The sequence below is a fragment of the Zootermopsis nevadensis genome, unplaced genomic scaffold (assembly GCF_977971745.1).
Source record: "Zootermopsis nevadensis isolate Lab colony 2312 unplaced genomic scaffold, Znev_1.0 Znev_ptg000001l, whole genome shotgun sequence".
Lineage (NCBI taxonomy): Eukaryota > Metazoa > Arthropoda > Insecta > Blattodea > Termopsidae > Zootermopsis > Zootermopsis nevadensis.
This window is the reverse complement of record NW_028259133.1, coordinates 13,142,567-13,161,753: the sequence shown is the minus strand read 5'-3', so window position 1 is coordinate 13,161,753 and position 19,187 is coordinate 13,142,567. Positions and strand designations below refer to the sequence as shown.

The 19,187-nt window shown below is 37.7% G+C and overlaps 3 protein-coding genes across 5 annotated transcripts in view; 2 read left to right on the top strand and 1 right to left on the bottom strand.

Moving 5' to 3' along the window:
* The first annotated feature begins 2,068 nt into the window (after positions 1–2,068).
* On the top strand, positions 2,069–5,179 carry LOC110829509 (pfs47 receptor-like). The gene is made up of 4 exons (XM_022063253.2): positions 2,069–2,202; positions 3,806–4,002; positions 4,294–4,437; positions 4,971–5,179. The coding sequence occupies exons 1-4, from the start codon at positions 2,196–2,198 to the stop codon at positions 5,055–5,057; spliced, it is 435 nt and encodes a 144-aa protein (XP_021918945.2). The 5' UTR covers positions 2,069–2,195; the 3' UTR covers positions 5,058–5,179.
* A 703-nt stretch (positions 5,180–5,882) lies between these two features.
* LOC147875207 (pfs47 receptor-like) lies at positions 5,883–9,152 on the top strand. Its single transcript, XM_087343065.1, has 4 exons — positions 5,883–6,167; positions 7,782–7,978; positions 8,270–8,413; positions 8,947–9,152. Exons 1-4 carry the CDS (start codon positions 6,161–6,163, stop codon positions 9,031–9,033), a joined length of 435 nt encoding a protein of 144 aa, XP_087199191.1. The 5' UTR covers positions 5,883–6,160; the 3' UTR covers positions 9,034–9,152.
* Positions 9,153–17,773: 8,621 nt separating this feature from the next.
* The window catches only part of LOC110829520 (aminomethyltransferase, mitochondrial), an 88,952-nt gene continuing 87,538 nt past the window's right edge, over positions 17,774–19,187 (bottom strand). For all 3 annotated transcript variants that reach the window (XM_087347298.1, XM_022063278.2, XM_087347301.1), the window contains one exon: positions 17,774–19,160. In XM_087347298.1, the coding sequence (XP_087203424.1) occupies positions 18,725–19,160 (436 nt within the window). In that variant the 3' untranslated portion in view covers positions 17,774–18,724. The remainder of the gene's footprint in view (positions 19,161–19,187) is intronic.

The following is a 19,187-nucleotide window of genomic DNA, read 5'->3' as shown; positions in this document are numbered from 1 at the left end:
AAATTACATAGTATCAATGCACAAAATTTATATGACTTATGCAGATGTATTTTCATAACCTCAGACTTAAACAATTATGTTTGTGTAGTCTACTTAAAAATCTCATGTTATTAGTACCTCTCTTAATGTAACTTATATTTCTAATCCAATAACATCACAAGCCTAATTAGATTCTTAATATTATTACTGGTTTAGACGTGCAATAACAAACTAACACCAAACGACTAAACTACGTTTACTCCGAGTCAAGCGAAGTACCAGGTCAGAGACGAAGCCCCCTAGTTGTGGAACGGGGGTATGATAACGTGCAGCTTGGTCAGGGCTATAGCACATCTCGTGGGGCGGTGATAAATGAGTATAGAGAAATGATGGGACGATGATTAGCTGGGAAAAATCGAAAAACTCGGGAGAGAAGTCCGATCCAGCGCCCCTTCGTCCACCACAAATCTTACTTGAAGTCACCCGGGATTGAATTACTCTCCACGTAGAGCGTCTATCATCTAGTTCTCCATCTGCATACTCAGTTTGAACTAAATCTGTTCATTAATTTCGAAAATTAAATTTTCAGGTGGGTTAATTCTTCATATTTTAATCGCGGATCTCAACATAGAACAATATATTTTAGTAGTGAAATGTCTTCAAATTTCAAACTTATAATCTCGTGCGATATTCTGCGTACATGAACCAGAGCTTGTGACATCTGAACACCGTTTCTATGTCAACAGCGTTACCAACTTAATCTCTACACATCACGAGACTCTTGTTCACACACAGTAACGTTTTATTACTATCGTCTTTGGTGACTAACAAGCATATGTAAACACACCTTAAAATCTAGTATGAATGTTCTTTGTACCAGTACACTCACAAACACATCACAAGTTGAATCTAGCCATTAGCAACAAAGAGCAATGTTCAGTCACATTAAGAAAAATAAACTAAAAAATTACGTTAAGTAACGGTTTGTGGTAGAATGTGTGTGTGTATTTTGTGGCTGACCAAATTTTCAGTCAGACGCTGGATTACTGACAAACGCATCAGCAGAAAACAGAGCACTTAACCCCAGGCTCCAAACACGAGCCGCAGAACGCAGAATCCGCCAGACCCCGCCATAGGCACCGTCATAGCTAGTTTTATTTCTCGCTACCAGAGTCGCATCCGTCAGAATTTAACTACAATTTTTCTTGCATCAAACGAACGGCGAACACGTAAGTTCAGACATGACGTACATTGACTATAAAATTGAAAATATATAGACTTCCTGCCACACATGGACTTCTATGAAATGAATTAGGATTTTTTTTGCTGATCACATTTAATATAATGAACACATATTTCCGAAGGCTGTGCGAGTAAAAGGTTATAAAAGCCAACTAAACTGAAACGTAACTTATATTCGTGGTTTCAGAAATTTGTCATAATTGACTCCAGAGTTAAGAGTTCACATTGAAAAGTTTTTGTCGACCGGCTTGGCCAATATATTCTGCTGCTTTTATGAAGCAAAATGTTTGTTGCCGAGTTCACAACAGCAAGTCGTTACATCCTGTCCTAAGTCCCCTGAATACGTTACACGCCGCTGCACCGAATTTACTGTACAAGATCCATTTTAATGTTATACTCCAAACTACGCATTTTTCATCTGAGCCTAATTTATATTTAAGAATTCAGTCGTATCTGTAAGAAGATAAGGTCTCTCTACTAGAATGTCTAGCTGATTAAAGATGTTTAGGGAAATTATATTACTTATTTTGAAAATTATGCGAACCTCATTAAAAATTATTTGGTTAAAATTTACATTTAATGAATGCTGAAATGGATGATATATATATATATATATATATATATATATATATATATATAATTACCGTTGTGGTTTATTGGGTTAAACAGAAAGTCACCCGACTAACAGCGGTTAACCCAGAACACAAATAATTCATGCTGTTCAGTGCCGAACCTGAGGTTCCACTGCAGAATTATTAACGTATAAAACACATATTTATGTATTTTAGTTTTTAACAAGAATACAGCCATGTACACGTCACATTCCGGAACAAACAGTACAATTTACAGATGTTATTACTTTTAGATGTTTAAACAAGATAAGAATATCATACAATAGGCATACATGATACGACATAAGCCAATTCTGTGCCGTGGAGTGTCATTTACTTTGCAATCAGCGTGGCAAAAGCACAATGTCTGGTAAGTACAGCAACATTACGTAACGCACACTTATAAGCTAGCAACAGGTAAAAGAACCAAGGACTGAGACATTTTAATAACCACAAATTATGTAGTGTATCTTCAGGGTGCGTTGTATTGATTCTTGGTTTCTCCTTTGTGCGTTACTTTTCACACGATCTGTTTGTTCACTGTCGATTCAACAAACGTTTCGATCCAATGTAACCATCAACACGTTCACTTCCCTGGTATTATGTCAGTGCAGTGCAGATCATATACACATATATACATATCACATCTAGTAAATAGAAGAAATCTCTTTACGGAGGAAACACATCGGAAGTCAACAAGCTCTGCAGAGATATTTTAACAAACATTTTTAAAAAACGCTTTAACTTTTTGGCATTTTAACTTTTTAACTAATATAAAACGTTTTAATACAGTGTTATCATTATTTCTCGGCAATGACATAAAAGCAGGGAATTGAATTTGATTATGACCACATTAGTGTGAACACAAGTGTGTGAAATGTGACGTAGAAGGTGAACACCAAGAATCAACGACATAGTATAGTCGACGCAGTAGTTTTTGGCCGGTGGAATTTTCAAGGGGAAGGCTAGGAGCGAGTCACTTGTGAGATAGTATAATGCTGACTGCACCGAGGAGCTTATCGGACTGAACGCCCAAACAAAAGAAATACACTGACCATGCCACCTCAGAAATACAGAGTAGGCCCGTCCGCCAGCTTCTCCACCGACCAAAAACTACTGCGCCGACTATAGTTCATACTGTAAAGCAGTCCTCGCAAATCATGCGACAAATTTCATTTGTATTCTTACATATTCCATGCACTCTGTAAATGCTAATGCCATGGGATAAAGTCCTTTTTCAGAAATTTGTAATCATGCCGCTGATCAAGAAAATTCACGCCTTTATAAAACCCTGTGTTCACAACAGCTCCCCATTGGACCATAACCAGACTCAGTTGAATCCAGTGCACACCATCACATCCTACTGATGTAACTTTAATTTCAGTATCCTCCCATCTACGTCTAGATCATCCAAGAGGTGTTTTCCGTCAGTTTTCCCAACAAGGTTTTTAATTTTATTTATCCAATGCATGCTACATGCACCTCCTGTGTCAGTGTTATTGAGTGTTAAAATACAGAGTGGGATTACACGTAAAACCCGTAAATCCAGAAAATATGTCTCTGAGGTAAATGAACGAAATCGTTCGACTTTTTACAAAAAATGTGAGATTTTAATTAATATATTGCCTTCTTTGATTTCTCTGTGCACAGAAGGCTTTAATAAAATTCCGTAACTTATGACAACGTTTCAGAGGGTTTTCCTGCCTCCACCATCACAGCAATCGCCCTAAAATCAGACAACAATGTATTTAATAAAAAGTAATGATGAATGTCGATTGCCCTTATGATGGAGACAGCAAGCACCTCCGAAACATTGGTCAATTTCCATCACACTACAACTCGCAACTTCCTAGAAGACAGTCACCTTCGAATACAGTCTCGTCGGTTGGTGTTATAAAGTCTGAGCAATCGACAGCTTACTGAGACAAACTAACGAGCGAGTATTACTAAATTTGGTCCGTACTCTTTTCCAGGTGCCTGCTGGGTCGGAGCGGCTTATGGATCCGTCCCAGAGGGGGCTGTTCATGCAGGTTACGACAAAGACGGGGGTCGTCTCTTCGTTGGACGGACTTTCTATGAGTCCGACATTATGCCAGTCAAAATTGTTCCCAACCAAGGAACAGCTTACGTCTCCTACGACGGCCAAGAGCATCCGGTTATGCATTATGAGGTAAATGCCGTTCGACCCCCGTTAATATCCGCCGTTCGCCCATTGCTCTGTACTCATCTAATATCGCCCCACGTGGTGTGCGATAGACCTAGCCAATCAGCACATTATCATACCCTCGGTCTAATATTAGGGCCTTCATTTCTGACCAGGGACTTGGGTAGACTCCAAATATAATAATCACTTTTTCCTGTTAACGTTTATTAGTATATTCAAATTTAAACAACGCATACTTATTAATGAAGCGAATGTGTAAATGCTTTCTAAACTGTGGATGGTTTCCACGTGTTGCAGGTACTATGCAACGTAGAGTCAATATGGCAGACCGCGAGAGACGGGGATGTCCCGCCAAACGCCCTACCTGTCGGCGGCACCAAGGACGGAGAGCGACTGTACGTGGGCCGCGTTTTTCACGACGGCACACTCACCCCAGGAAAGGTACACACACGTGTTGCGTGTCTTCAAAAAGTTTGAGTTTCTTGTTTCTGCAGAGAAATCATCTGATTAAAGGAGACTAAATGTTTTTATCCTCACCGAGATTGAGATATGGCGGTGGAGAACTCTGACTGTACGATGGACATGATTTTGGGGCACGGAACATGACCACGATGACACAAATAATAGAATATTTTCCGTCCGCAAGAGTTTAGTAAACTGTGACATAGGCAGCCCGGTAGGCAAGTGATGTGCGCATGCGTAACCCCTCAATTTCTGGATGTAGAACAAAGATATTTCTCCCACAGTCTTGTTGCTTTCCATTGCTCTGCTGTTCGTGGTGTTGTTATTTATTTATTTTGTTATAACTGATTTTATTTTACCATAGTTTTGTTGTTATAAAATATTCCTGTCACTTGCAAGGACTGCTTCTATGTTTTACATTTACTGCTTTTATTTAACTACATTTCCAAAATTTGCTCCTTGAAATCCAAAGTTGCAGTCCCCGTAATATAATCGCTTTTCTTCATTTGCAGGTGCATCCAAGCCATCGTGTCTGCTACATCCCATACGATGGATTGGAAATACCGTTCAAAGAATACGAAGTACTCGTAACGAAATAACTGCTCATTACGAATAAATTGGAAATATATTTGATATTATTGTTTTGTCTTTCTTCGTATATGAAGTAATGTAACGTGTTTTATAGACCTGTAAGTCAATAAATACCTTATTATGAGACTAATGAAGTCAGGGGTCAGAGATGGAGTCCCCCTAACCTAGAACTGAGGGTATGATAACGTGCTGCTTGGTCAGAGTTATCGCATCTCTCGTTAGGTTATAAAAGCCAACTAAACTGAAACGTAACTTAAATTCGTGGTTTCAGAAATTTGTCATAATTGACTCCAGAGTTAAGAGTTAAAGATGTTTAGCAATATAATATTACTTATTTTGAAAATCATGCGAAACTCATTAAAAATTATTTGGTTACAATTTACATTTAATGAATGTTGAAATAGATGATACATATAATACCGCTGGTTTATTGGGTTAAATAGAAAGACAGACAGACTGACAGCGGTTAACCTAGAACACAAATACTCCATTCTGTTCAGTTACGAACTTTAATGAGGATCACTAAACTTCGTTCAAATGATATGAATATAAATTCAAGAATCATGGAAAAGGTACAGTGGGGCATTCAGGTCCATACTTAAATGCAATTATCGTAATATGATGCTGATCCAAAACGAGGCATTTACAACTTAAAAGCAACTGAGTTTTTGATTAAAATTGCTAACAAATCAAGTAATGTAATAATTGTACATGCATATGTAAATAAATAACATGATTGAAATACAAAACGCTTTTTTTAAATTTTAGCGAATATTTATTCATACCAAATTAGGTCATATTTCGCTATTTTTGGGGCATATTTGCATCCATATTTCTCGGGTTTTTTGGTCATGAGCATCCTAACATTAGTTATAACACTGTACTCAAAGTACAGGTAAGAACTGGCAACAACGCAGTGCGGCTGACCATGCTTCTATCACACGGTTTATTATCAGACTGGGGTGTAGCTGTTTATCAGCAGACGTAAATGCGCTGATTGGTCACTCGCAAAGAGCAGAACTCTGACTCAGCCATCATTTCTGACAACGACACGAGCCAATTCTGTACCGTCAAGCGTCTTTTACCTTGCACTCATAGTGAGAAAAGCACAATGTCTGGTAAGTACAGCAACATTACGTAACGCACACTTATAAACTGGCAACAGATACAGAATCGAAGGCCTGAGACATTGTAATAACCATAAATTATGTAGTGTAGCTTCAGGGTGTGTTGTATTGATTCTTGGTTTCTCCTTTGTGCGTTACTTTTCACACGATCTGTTTGTTCACTGTCGATTCAATAAACGTTTCGATCCAATGTAACCATCAACACGTTCACTTCCCTGGTATTATGTCAGTGCAGTGCAGATCATATACACATATATACATATCACATCTAGTAAATAAAAGAAATCTGTTTACGGAGGAAACACATCGGAAGTCAACAAGCTCTGCAGAGATATTTTAACAAACATTTTTAAAAAACTCTTTAACATCTTTGAAATTTTAACTTTTTAACTAATATAAAACGTTTTAATACAGTGTTATCATTATTTCTCGACATCGGGAGGAGATAATACTATCCTCACTGCAATGACATAAAACCAGGGAATTGAATTTGATGATGACCATATTAGTGTGAAGAGATTGTGTGAATGTGACGTAGAAGGTGAACACCAAGAATCAACGACATAGTATAGTCGGCACAGTAGTTTTTATCCGGTGGAATTTTCAAGGGGAAGGCTAGGAGCGAGTCACTTGTGAGATAGTATAATGCTGACTGCACCGAGGAGCTTATCGGACTGAACGCCCAAACAAAAGAAATACGTTAACCGTGCCACCTCAGAAATACAGAGTAGGCCCGTTCGCCAGCTTCTCCACCGACCAAAAACTACTGCGCCGACTATAGTTCATACTGTAAAACAGTCCTCGCAAATCATGCGACAAATTTCATTTGTATTCTTACATATTCCATGCACTCTGTGAATACTAATGCCATGGGACGAAGTCCTTTTTCAGAAATTTGTAATCATGCCGCTGATCAAGAAAATTCACGCCTTTATGAAACCCGGTGTTCACAAAGCTCCCCATTGGACCATAACCAGACTCAGTTGAATCCAGTGCACACCATCACATCCTACTGATGTAACTTTAATTTCAGTATCCTCTCATCTACGTCTATATCTTCCAAGAGGTGTTTTCCGTCAGTTTTCCCAACAAGTTTTTTAATTGTATTTATCCAATGCATGCTACATGCACCTCCTGTGTCAGTGTTATTGAGTGTTAAAACACAGAGTGGGATAACACGTAAAACCCGTGAATCCAGAAAATATGTCTCTGAGGTAAATGAACGAAAGGGTTCGACTTTTTACAAAAAATATGAGATTTTAATTAATATATTGCCTTCTTTGATTTCTCTGTGCACAGAAGGCTTTAATAAAATTCCGTAACTTATGACAACGTTTCAGAGGGTTTTACTGCCTCCACCATCACAGCAATCGCCCTAAAATCAGACGACAATGTATTTAATAAAAAGTAATGATAAATGTCGATTGCCCTTATGATGGAGACAGCAAGCACCTCCGAAACATTGGTCAATTTCCATCACACTACACCTCGCAACTTCCTAGAAGACAGTCACCTTCGAATACAGTTTCGTCGTTTGATGTTAAAAAGTCTGAGCAATCAAAAGCCTATTGAAACGAATTAAATTTGGTCCGTACTCTTTTCCAGGTGTCCGCTGGGTCGCAACGCAAAATGGGTCCGTGCCAGAGGGGGCTGTTCATGCAGGTTATGACAAAGACGGGGGTCCTCTCTTCGTTGGACGGGCTTTATATAAGACCGAAATGATGCCAGTCAAAATTGCTCCCAAACACGGAAGAGCGTACTTCTCCTATGACGGCAAAGAGTATCTGGTTACGCATTATGAGGTAAATGCCGTTCGACCCCCGTTAATATCCGCCGTTCGACCATTGCTCTGTACGCATCTAATATCGCCCCACATGGTGTGCGATAGACCTAGCCAATCAGCACATTATCATACCCTCGGTCTAATCTTAGGGCCTTCATTTCTGACCAGGCACTTGGGTAGACTCCAAATATAATAATCACTTTTTCCTGTTAACATTTATCACCATATTCAAATTTAAACAACGCGTATTTATTAATGAAGCCAAAGTGTAAATGCTTTCTAAACTGTGGATGGTTTACACGTGTTGCAGGTACTATGCAACGTAGAGTCATTATGGAAGACCGCGAGAGACGGGAGAGTCCCGCCAAACGCCCTACATGTCGGCTGCACCAAGAACGGAGAGCGACTGTACGTGGGCCGCGTTTCCCACGACGGCACACTCACCCCAGGAAAGGTACACACACGTGTTACGTGTCTTCAAAAAGTTTGAGTTTCTTGTTTCTGCAGAGAAATCATCTGACTAAAGGAGACAAAATGTTTTTATCCTCACCGAGATTGAGATATGGCCGTGGAGAACTCTGACTGTACGATGGACGTGATTTTGGAGCACGCAACATGAAAACGATGACATAAATAATAGAATATTTTCCGTCCGCCAAAGTTTAGTAAACTGTGACATAGGCAGCCCGGTAGGCAAGTGATGTGCGCATGCGTAACCCCACAATATCTGGATGTAGAACAAAGATAATTCTCCCACAGTCTTGTTGCTTTCCATTGCTCTGCTGTTCGTGGTGTTGTTATTTATTTATTTTGTTATAACTGATATTATTTTACTATAGTTTTGTTGTTATAAAATATTCCTGTCACTTGTAAGGACTGCTTCTATGTTTTACATTTACTGCTTTTATTTAACTACATTTCCAAAATTTGCTCCTAGAATTCCAAAGTTGCAGTCCCCGTAATATAATCGCTTTTCTTCATTTGCAGGTGCATCCAAGCCATCGTGTCTGCTACATCCCATACGATGGATTGGAAATACCATTCAAAGAATACGAAGTACTCGTTACGAAATAACTGCTCATTACGAATAAATTGGAAATATATTTGAAATTATTGTTTTGTCTTTATTCGTATATGAAGTAATATAACGTGTTTTATAGACCTGTAAGTCAATAAACTACCTTATTATGAGACTAATGAAGTCAGGGGTCAGAGATGGAGTCCCCCTAACCTAGAACCGAGGGTATGATAACGTGCTGCTTGGTCAGGGCTATCGCACACGTCGTGGGGTGGTAATAGCTGAGTATGAAACAATGATGGAATGATTACCAAGGGAGTACTCAGAGAAAACATTGCTTCATTTTGACCATCATAAATCTCACCTTCGAGGCCTCAAATTTTAATAATATTAAGTATATGAGAATATAATATAAGTTATAAATTCGATTCCCTGCGGTGCCCGAATTTATAACTTGTGTTGGGCAAGGCCGTGGTCTAGGCAACACGGAGTTTTCCTCGGGGGGCTTCCCCGGTTTCTCCGTGGCATCCCAACAATTACTCCATTCACACACAGAAGAAGGCAATGGCAAACCACTTCTGGATCATCTGCCAAGAACGTATATGAACAGGTCCCAGTCCGAGAAAAGGATGGAAGGATCCTGTTCATATGGACCTGTCGTCAGACAGAACACTAAATAAATAAATAAATATGAGAATATAAGCCGATGATTAAACCCATGACACGAATTAATGAAAATGTAGCCTATGTCAACCACTTCGACAGTTCTCGTCCTTAAGTAAAACTACCTCTAACAAGTTATAATACGAACGCAGACCGTAATAATTCCGAATCGTTCGCCACAATCTCACATTTAATATTTGTTAAATGCTCCAGTGACATCCAGTTCTGTATGGTCTATGATAGGGGCCTAAGACGGTAGGCCTTCATTAATATGACACTAATCTGTAAAAAGGACTTCTCTGATAAGCTTAGAACTCTCAGTACTCCATAGGAGCCTGCGTCATTTAATTAGCCGGTTATGGTTCCTTCATTACATTAATAATAAATAAATTCCAATTATATAACATAATTCAAGTCTATACACAAACTTTAAATTGTTGATGTTAAAATTTAAAATTAATATTGATATTTTGCGCTATTCATCGTTATTCCGATGTTACAGTATTGCGCTTTATACTACTACATGTTTCAATGCATAGCATCATCTTCAGGTTTTTTTATCTTTAAAACTACTCTATATTTTTAATGCAGGTTTTCATTTATTTTATTTGTTTTGTAGATTATTATAGTAGGTGTTCCATTGATCTTCATATTATTTGCATCTTATGTTTTGTTTTTTATTATTACTCTTGAATAATGAAAAACAAAACATAAGATGCAAATAATATGAAGATCAATGGAACACCTACTATAATAATCTACAAAACAAATAAAATAAATGAAAACCTGCATTAAAAATATAGAGTAGTTTTAAAGATAAAAAAAACCTGAAGATGATGCTATGCATTGAAACATGTAGTAGTATAAAGCGCAATACTGTAACATCGTAATAACGATGAATAGCGCAAAATATCAATATTAATTTTAAATTTTAACATCAACAATTTAAAGTTTGTGTATAAACTTGAATTATATTATATATTTGAATTTTAAAACACAAACATGACGCATTTAAACTATAAAAATAAATTCCAGTTGCTCACCATTCCGGCGAATCGCTGTTTAAAGAAAAAGGTACTTTTCTTGAAGTAACTTCCATGTTGGTCGTCTGGGTTGTGGGCATAAAATCATATTATTTCCACATGAATACTGACGTTTCGGATAATCACACTGCGTCTTAGAAGTTCACGTCTCATTAAAACCCAGAATACCAACAACGTCGCCTTTACCACCGTGAAAACCTCAAATCCCACATACAGAAATTGATTTAGACATAATAACAATAAAGTAATTAGGCAATTAGAATATTTCACAAGAATGGACTTGCGTACTATGCAACAATCAGCATAATAAATTCCACGTCTAGTATTCTGGAAAGTGGTTAAAGAGGTGGAGATGCTTTGCTAGATCGCTTGAAAGAAATGCATTTGCAAGACGAAGAAGAAGAGAGGAGAGTAAACAAATTATTACGGATCTTAGAAGACATGCTGTTAAAATGGGAAGTGGTTAGAACTGGTCCAGAATGGTGACCAACTACGGGTTTTAAAGTTATCGTTGAACGTTAGGATTTTACTAAGGAAATTTAGTTAATTCACATTTCACTTGTTATAAAATGCATCCGTGGTGTGGAATTTGTGGTTAATAAGCCTGTACCAGAATGTATTGATATTACATTATTTCCATTCTCTATGCAATGCACTACTTTCTTAACTCTTTATTTCAGAGCATGGCTTCTCAACCGCGATTATCAACTGTACTTTCTAAGGACCGCACGTATTTTTATAACTTATCTACTGTATCAGCCCGCACGATAATGAATGTTTTATTGTTATCAGCTGTCAGCATTAGGCAGTAACTTTCCGCTATAGATAACTCTTCAGCTAAGAACGCCAAATCAAGAAATATAACCCGTCGTACCGATGAGAAACACGAGGGATGCATCCGAATAGCAGAAATTAAGTCTTATACTGAAAGATTACTTAAACAAAAGCGAGTAAATTTCACTTGTTTATTGATATCTGAACCTATTTATAGTAGTACATTGGTAACATGTTTAATAAATGCAACAGTTTCAATAAACTGTCCTCTTCAATATCCGTAGGGCGAAAGAATAAGAATATATATTTGGCCCTCGGTCTGGAAAAGGTTGGAAACCCCTGTTCTAGACAAAATAAAATAATTTAAGGTAGACGACTGATTTTACTTTGGCATAGAAAAGGCTAGGATACGATAACATATATTACTAATTACTTCACACTATTTTGCATTCATTAGTGGTAAAAATGCAGGTTGTAGTTTGCACTTACTTTTGTGAAGTAAAGGGAGTAAAGAATCTTATTATCATCAGCATCATCATGAGTAGATATTGTTCTAGATCCGACATCGTATTATGCCTATTATACATTTATGCAGACAGGGAACTTCTTTAACATTCCAAGAGTTAACTTAAAATTTCTAGGAGAAAAGTTAGCGCAATTCTCGCGTTTCTCAGCTCGCTTGTTTTTTTTTACTCGAAGTCAGGGACTGGCGATGAAGCTGGTGACAAAATTCCTATTATTATTTATGCAACGTCGCACTTCATACCTTCCAAACGAATGAGAAAGTTTCTGAGTTTAGTTTAACTTCAACAAATATAGTGAATTTATAATGAATGAAGACACTACGGCCGCAGAATGAGAATAATTTATTTTAAAGGTGTATTAAAATGTAAGGAAATGTCATACCTAGTTATCTACAATAATATTGGTTTGATTTATTTATGATTATTACTGCATAACTATTATTCATAAGGGCCTACTATTACACTAGGAAATACATCCGTTCCTGACCAGAAATCATCTTCAAATAAACTAAAATAAAAAAACAACCATCTTCAGACTCACCGCGGACAAAACCTCAAATTCCTACAAAGTTAAAATATACCGATGTAATGACATTGTTAATTTCTTTTATAGCACATGTTTGGCATGATCTTACTGCTTCTAGTAAATACATTCCGAGTGTGCTCATTACCCTTCTACAAACATCTGAGACATATCAGGAACGCGGTCTGAAGAGTAATTGAATAATTCCAGATTTTGAGGAAGGAGTATGCACCTCTGAAACGTCGGGCAACTTGTTCGATACTACAAGGCGCTAATAACCCAGAACACTGTCGTCTTTAATTTGTACTCTCATTTATCAGTTTCATATTGCATTCTGCGTGAACTCCATTAACGAGTAGAGTTTGTAATGTTTGCGTTTTCTTTCAGGTACGGATTGAGATTTTACATATCATTTAGGCGAGCTTCGATATCAACGGGTTAACATAAGTGTTCATATGTCTTGTCTGTTGTTAATAAAGGTGTATGATTTACTGGATAACTACATTCAAAACAGAGATTTTCTTGATATTAAGTGTACTCATGTGGAATGAGGGGGCGAATGTTAACATAAAGTTATTAGTCATTAACCAGACTGATGAATAGAATAAGGAAAATCACACAAACTCTAGTTAATCCTGTTCGGGAACCGATTTTCTGACTCAGTAACAAGATTTAGGAAGTTAAGTGAAACACTGACTTCTGGCACGTTTTAAGTTTACTGATTTTAATTATGTAAATGATGGAACGGGCATCAGAATTGCTCTGTAAGTTCATACGATTGGTGCTTCACTTTGTAACGCAATGTCGTAAATCAGACAGGAAACGTGTTTCATCATTCACATCGGGACAGATTCAGCCAGGTCTTGTCATCATCTTAATATTTATTTTTCAGAACTTCTTTGCTATATACGTATTATTACGGCAATTAAATCAGAGATAATTAAATGAGCGTGACATGTAGCATGCATGAGAGAAATGAGAAATTCATATCAATATTTAGTCGAAAAATCTGATTGGGACTTGTAGGCATTAACGTTAATGTTAAAATGAAACCGTTCTAAAATATTTCTCTCCATATATTTTTATAAGCAGCATTGTTTGTTTGAAATATAACGGAGGTTTAATTTAAAAACTTTATTTCCGATTACACGCACTATTTTTAGCTACAAGTTACAAGGTATTCAAGCTACAAAAGAGACGGATAATCGATCAATTACCTTGAATTTATACAATTTATAAAGATTTCGTTACTATGAAAAAGTATATTTTCATCAAAAGAAATAAAAATGAGAAAATGAGACGTGAAACACAACCCACCTCTGCAGAAAATTAAACCCCAACCAATCCGCCCACAGCGACGCTGAGTGACTTATCTATCCCGTCCGATATAACAATTTTGCAGACGCTGAATATTTGCACATGTACGAGCGAAGTCCACTCAAAACCACTATGTACAGTTCTACCGCAGCGTTTGATTCCCATTAATGAACTTGGTAGACCAACTTTTTGTACTGATTCAGAAATTACACACGTAATGCAAGACTCGCCGAGTCTCGCAGTTACAATAGAAATATCAGAACCGCTAACATCAATCACTGTTGATGTATTGCGATCGCTGATATTCTCGGTTTATAATAGCACACCAGAAAGGAACGATTAACTTAATATATTGCGGGCAATTTTTGCTTTCGTTCGGTACTTCTGTAATATCATCTGTTGAGCCTGACTGCAAATAGTCTCTAATGCAGATAAATTACGTATATAGTGAAGCACGCCAGGAACTGTCAGCAAGTTGTTTGAAATGTGTAAATACTTTGTCACTCAACCTTTGGTCAGACCTCTGAAACGTCGGTAAACTTCAACCATAGTACACGGCGCAACAACCCAGAAGACAATCATCTTTATACTCGCAGGCGTGAGAACCTAAAATCTCCAAAAATATTTTCATTAAAACTGAATATCACTCATCGCCCTCACGATGGAGTACCATGGCGTTCGTAACTCAGCTATTTGAGCTATAACGAATATTCTGGCCGTTGTGGAATTGTAACTGAGGCACATACAGTTAAGATTCGTATTAAAATTTAAATTTTCACTGTTTAACTGATTTTAGATTCTTTAAGTTTTGTAGCAGTATAGTTATTACATAGAAAACCAATTTTGTTTCATCTGAACACGGGCATCACACATCGAAATAAGTAAACCGTATGTTCGTTAAATTGTTAAGGACGTGGATATTCAATACTGAAATAAAACTCCACTTTTGTAACAAATATATGTTGTTACATATGCTTCATCACACATTTTAATAATATATGGAGTTTGCTGTATTTGTTGTTTATAAAACTAATTAAATTCGTTTATTTTGTACGATACTCAATAAAAGTACTTGAAGGGACTAAGTCAATTCAGTTTGATAACGGTACAGACTACGCTATATGTTGTTCAAAACACACAAACACTTCGACTAGGTATATGTAGCTCCACATCTACACTAATGAATGTGGTCGAAGCTTACAAACTGACAAAACCCAACGATCCTGAAACGTGGAAGCTCAACAAGACGCAGTACGAACTAATAATACAGTTCAATGATATCTAGTTAACTTACGTAATACAGAGAAGCCAGAATCAAAACAATTTCATTGCCAGTGCTTCTGCGGTCAGGTTACTTGAAGCTATGAAAGAAAACTGGGTAAAAATATAAATACGCAGCCAAAAACATAACCACTCTTCATCTGCACACGCTATATACCGCTTACGTTGATAGAAGCTGGTAAAACAGGAACGTTGTCTGCAGACAATATAATTGAACCGGATACTGTAGCAAACAAGTTACTGATGAGAACATCTGCAGCCTCAAACAAATCTGATGGGGCTACTGAAGTACAGTGAGAGTAAAATCAGTGCATTAACCCAAGGGAGTTCTAACACTGACGTAGTTCACCCACACTGATTTCGTGGTTAAAGTCTACACAGAAACTCTGTTAAAGTTCCTACAAGACAACTCTTCCTAAAAATGAATGTATGTAATATTTGTCACAGAGCTATAAAACATCTTCATATTTTGGGTGGTTTTCAGCACGATTAACATTGCTGAAACATTAATTGAACTAAATTCTTAACACCAAAGCCATTTTACCTAAATTAAATCCTCCATTAAAATATGTTATACTATTTAAGAAAATACTCACAACATGTTTCTTCCACAGACTTCCTTATGTTGTCAGGACGACAAAAACATCGAGATACCACTGCACTGGTGAAAACATACCATGAAAACAGCAACGAGAACTGCCCATTTGATTTAAGACGTAGCTCGGAAGAACTTATTACTTACACTTGATCTACCCGATACAAGAGGTTAAGTTTACTCCGATACCAGGAGAGGCAGCACAGTGCTACTATTCCAGCTGCTCCGCACTTGGATTGCCATTGTCGACATTATCGATAGTACTACCTATCGACAGTTATGACTAAAATGAATTACAAGACGAAAGGCAGCCAAATTCAGGGATTATTTTTACCATTATAAGTAAAATAAACCTTACATAAGACACTGGAACCGTGAGCCAATCATTCTTATTCTGAACGCAGGTCAAAATTCGCTTACGTGACACTGAACTACAATTTACCGTCTCATCCCGAAGGTAGGCTATAGGCTACTAAATATAGTTTCCTCTGTGTTTACTTCTAGGCCAACTTTAATACTCGCATCTAATAGAACTGTGTTTTTATGGTATGTGTATTTTCACCCAACAAACTAACACCATCAGAAGCCGATGTACCCCATTCGATTCTAAACCATTTTCCTCGTAACGTACATTAGAACATTCCACCATAGTTTCCTTCCAAATATGTATCCTTTCTAATCCATCATTCACATATCACCCTAATTCTCAATGCTACATAAATTAAACACTTGAAAAACAGTTGTTAAATAAAGCGAAAATCGATACAGAAATTAAAATAGTCATTATCCAAAGCCCAAAGTAGAATTCTTTGGCTTTTACCGTATCTTGCACGAACAAGCTCTGTCACAGTTGGTGAATTAAACCCGTTAGCTCAAGTTTCTGAACGAGACTGTTCGGCCGCTTCATTCCGTCTCTGAGCGGATTATTTACCTTCCCCATAGCAGAAAAGCGGGTGAGTGAACGGGAACAGATGAACGGAGAATTTCAGATTTAGAATCAGCTGAAGCATTCAACGTAATAGCATAATAGAAGTAGATAAATCTTTTCAGTTTTGTGGTTACGATTTCAGCGGTTGTATCGTAACCCCCCCCCCCCCAACCCACTCAAAAAAGTACTAGAAATGTCTTCTACGAGAACACGCCCTGAATAGATCAAATCATCTTAAATGCAAACACGCAGCAAACCCCAGGAAATCATTCGAGACTCTATATTTGTATGCAAATTGAACGCCGTTTCCATATCAACATGATTTCAATTCTAAAAGGGTATCTTGCGTACCCTGCGTGAAATTAAAATTCTCCTCTTGAGCAACTGACAGCGAATTACACGGTTTTCCCCAAACAAAGCATTCTCCGTCGTTGTAGTGGAACTTTCCAGAAGGCAGGGCTCCTCATGAATCATTTCTGCTCGTGTACAGTGTAACCAGAGACGCTGTTCAAAATTTAAAGTCGCGTATGGAGCGCAGTTAGAAGAAGATATAACACACAAATTTCCTCAAGAACGGATATCCGGGTTCCAGACCATGTAGGATTTGTGTTAAGCAGGATCAAATTTCTCCGACGGTTGATTATAGCCCATTAGACATTTTAACGCAACAAAACTTATACAACAATGACATCAAACAATGCTCATAAACTTACAAAAGGAGGAAATAAATAAACAGATCAAAATGCAAGGAAAACAAAGACCAAGAAATAAAGGGAGGAAGGAAAGACAATTAAAAGAAAGGAATATTAATGAAGACGGAACATAAAGCGTACAAAAACTGCTTCTTTGCAGGTTCCACAATTCGTAATTTCGTACCGAATAATGTGACAGTGACCACGATGTTGGTCCTGAAGATGGAGGCAGTATGGGCCTCTGAAACGTTAGAATCTGTCTACAAGTCCACACGACGTTACTACCCAGAACACCAGCACGGATACCCTAAACAAAAGTTTATCTGTGGTCTGTCTTAGCGACCAAATGCCGTGCTTAATTGATTAGTACTAAACTAAGACATGAAGCAAATCACTTAACGAGAAAGATTTTCACTCGCTAATGATACAAAAATTACATGAATGAATCAATAACAATCTGTATTAATTGCTTTAATCGGGGTTTACTCAAAATGCAGATGCTAGCTTCGTTAGCCTACACTTAACTTTAGTGAATGGAATGATCTGTTTACTATGGAAACCTTGACAAATTCCTTTACGTATAATCATCATTCATCATTGTAATGAATTATCCAAGATTATGATTAAATATCTGTTTTAATTCTCTAGATGTAGTTAACTCTCCATATTTCCTACAGAAGTCCCTAACCTCTCAGTGTCAATGATCTGTATTTTACTGCAAATTTTCATGTCATATGGCGTCTTCCAAATGTCACGCAACTCAAAGTTAATGTCATGTTCATTACACAGATTATATTTACTTAGTGAAATTGTAATCCCACAATTACAACATGAGATAAAAGTTTACCTCGCCCCATTGCAGATATAACTCAACACGTTTCCACATATTCATAGAAAATATGCGAAGATTGAATGGAGTCGTTAGATAACAAGTCGATAAACGGTTGACTTGGCACAGAAGCACCAGGCAGGTGTACCTCACGTATCTGCTTAACCGCTTTATACGACTGCGTTCGAAAATAATATTCAGCAAATAACATTCCGCCATGTTGAAAACGGCATCATGCTTGTTACAAATACAACTGAACGAGTTGGAAACTCAAACGACCCACTTGCTGGAATAACAGGGTTGCAGCTGGACAAGGCAAATTGAAATTTCCCTTCACACTAACAAAATATTTGTCTTTAAACTTCGAGTTGCATTACTTTTGAGACCCATCACCTGTCTTCATTTTCGATTCTATTGCAGCCAATTAGTTTAACAGTCTTACCTCTCATAATATTTTAATCACTTAATTTTATTCTGATATATTTATTTTTATTGTCTTTCTTGAGCCTACTCTGTAAAGGCCCTACTAGCTAGCCTCCAGCGTAGCTTTTAAGATTCATAACAACTGTTCTGACGAGTTACTTGTCTTGCCTCACGTAATACTTCGAAGTCACAAAAGGAAGTTTACACACTGTTGCTTCGACACGTTTGTCACGAACTCTGAGCAGTACTTTTGTGCCCGACTTCGCCAACTCGCTTCTCACATACCCCATTGCTATGTTTCCCCCCAGTGATGGAGACGGACAGCCGCTAGTAACGTAGCCGACGATGTCATCGTCTGACGTATCCGTCAGATCAAGCACAGCGGCTCCTGCCCTGGCCGAGGGACCTCTCGACGTCAGTCCAACCCGTTTCCTTTTCGGTCCGTCTCGAAGTTGATCTGTGATCACAGTGGCTCCTGGGAAGTCAGCTGTTGTTCTACGTCGCTTAGCCACTAACCAGGAAAGTCCTGCTTCCACAGGCGTTATTGTGTGATCAATGTCGTTCCCATAGAGACACATGCCAGCCTCTAACCTGCAGATCATACGCATAAGAATGCCT

Excerpts from the sequence above, each read along its gene's own strand:
- LOC110829509 (XM_022063253.2), top strand. Across the intron at positions 4,003-4,293 it reads ATCCGGTTATGCATTATGAG|GTACTATGCAACGTAGAGTC; the intron begins GTAAATGCCGTT and ends CACGTGTTGCAG. Across the intron at positions 4,438-4,970 it reads GCACACTCACCCCAGGAAAG|GTGCATCCAAGCCATCGTGT; the intron begins GTACACACACGT and ends CTTCATTTGCAG.
- LOC147875207 (XM_087343065.1), top strand. Across the intron at positions 7,979-8,269 it reads ATCTGGTTACGCATTATGAG|GTACTATGCAACGTAGAGTC; the intron begins GTAAATGCCGTT and ends CACGTGTTGCAG. Across the intron at positions 8,414-8,946 it reads GCACACTCACCCCAGGAAAG|GTGCATCCAAGCCATCGTGT; the intron begins GTACACACACGT and ends CTTCATTTGCAG.